Source organism: Olea europaea, chromosome 21 (genome assembly GCF_002742605.1).
Source record: "Olea europaea var. sylvestris chromosome 21, O_europaea_v1, whole genome shotgun sequence".
Taxonomy (NCBI): Eukaryota; Viridiplantae; Streptophyta; class Magnoliopsida; order Lamiales; family Oleaceae; genus Olea; species Olea europaea.
The window spans coordinates 17,125,043-17,126,860 of record NC_036257.1 but is presented as its reverse complement, the minus strand read 5'-3'; the positions used below and the strand labels follow the sequence as shown (position 1 = coordinate 17,126,860).

The 1,818-nt window shown below is 41.7% G+C and overlaps 1 protein-coding gene across 1 annotated transcript in view; it reads left to right on the top strand.

Annotated features, from left to right (window-relative positions):
- Nucleotides 1-197: 197 nt before the first annotated feature.
- The window catches only part of LOC111370218 (glutamyl-tRNA(Gln) amidotransferase subunit A, chloroplastic/mitochondrial), a 6,838-nt gene continuing 5,217 nt past the window's right edge, over nt 198-1,818 (top strand). Inside the window, exons 1-2 of the mRNA XM_022991904.1 lie at nt 198-812; nt 1,616-1,810. Coding sequence (XP_022847672.1) covers nt 219-812; nt 1,616-1,810 — 789 coding nt within the window. The 5' untranslated portion in view covers nt 198-218. The remainder of the gene's footprint in view (nt 813-1,615; nt 1,811-1,818) is intronic.

Here is a 1,818-nt window from a genome sequence, read left to right as displayed (position 1 = left end):
CATATGGGGATTAATTTTATGATTGTTATTTATAAAGGGTGTGGTTATGCCGTATTTTCGGTGTATGCGTGAAGTGATGATTCGTCTTGTCATCATCTGGCTCTTGTCCAATGTAGACCAATTCTCGGATTCCTAGGCATTCGCCTCCGAAATAAGCTGCTTATAAGTAACTTATAACCTCATCCAAACATGCTCAAAGTAGTTGTGACTTGAACCAAATGCCACTGTACAAAGGAGAAACCTTTGCTAAGTTCTCTCTACTTCATTTCGGTCCCAACCCAGCCAGAATGTTATCCTCCGCCCACGCACCTCGGCTGGTCCGCTTCCCTAGCCACTGTCTCCTCCGACCTATCAATAGCCTCCACACCGCCCAATCCTCACCCCTTCCCACCACCACCGCCCCATCCTCCCAAATCCTGACTATCCGTAAATCCCTCTTGACAAAGCAGACCACTGCCGTCGACCTTGCCAAGTCCTTCCTCGACCGCATCCGCCGCACCGAGCCCCAGTTGAACAGCTTCCTTTATGTCTCTCCTGATGATGTCGTCTTGAAACAGGCCGAGGAATTGGATAATAAGATTAAGAACAATGAACAGCTGGGTCCACTTGCTGGGGTTTTGGTTGGAATTAAGGATAATATCTGTACTTCCGATATGCCCTCGACTGCAGGGTCGAGGATATTGAAAAATTATCGTCCGCCATTTGATGCCACGGCAGTGAGGAAGTTGAAACAGTCTGGGGCAATTGTTGTTGGAAAGACGAATTTGGATGAGTTTGGTATGGGGAGTACTACAGAAGGCTCTGCTTATCAAGTTAGAATCTTTTTATTACTCAATGTTCTTTTTCAAATAATTAAGTTCAATATTGGTGTGTAATTCTGAGAAGATATGAATTTTGTAAGTGAATTGAGCACTGAAATGCTTGACTGTGGAGTAATTGGAATTGAATCAGCTGATTATTAGAGGTTTTATCACATTTAAAAGATGTAGGATTAACTTTTGTGAAATTTCGCCATGGGTTAGAGTATGGTTAGATTTTATATTGGCAAAGAAACTTACTTTGTAGCATATAGTAACACACTTGCATTATGTGCTGCAATGATTGTGCTTATTTCTGTGAGATGATAAGTTGTTTGGCATTTAACCATCTCGAGTTGCATTTGGTAGGGATTGCACGAGAAGTTGAAATAGTGTGTATGCAATTGATACTTGAAATAACTCAAACTGTTAAGGTTATTATCCCACACAAGAAATTATAGTAGTATAAATGACTGGTCGCCTCGTCCATGATAGGATTAAGAAATAACGTCTTGGTAACTTCCAGTCACTGTCTATACAGTTGGTGCGATGCACAGCTCGTATTGCATCATTGTACTGTTGTAACTATTGCGCTAGCGACCTAAGTGGTGTCTAAAGTCAGTCTCAAGCGATGGTAGATTTCTTCATATCTGGTGACCGTGAGCATAATATTGGTACATTGGGAATTTTTTACTTTGTGCAATTACTTTTTCTTAGTGTTCATAAAAATTAAGTAAGAAAATTAATAATTTGCCGTAAAGTTTATGACTTGTTATTGAATATGGTTTACTCAGGTGATACATCTTCGTATTCATTAGGTGACAGCAAATCCTTGGGATTTGTCACGGGTCCCAGGAGGATCATCTGGGGGCTCGGCTGCTGCTGTTTCTGCTAGACAATGTGTGGTATCATTGGGAAGTGATACTGGTGGAAGTGTTAGACAACCAGCAGCCTTTTGTGGTGTTGTCGGATTGAAGCCAACGTATGGGCGTGTTTCTAGATATGGGCTTGTGGCATATGC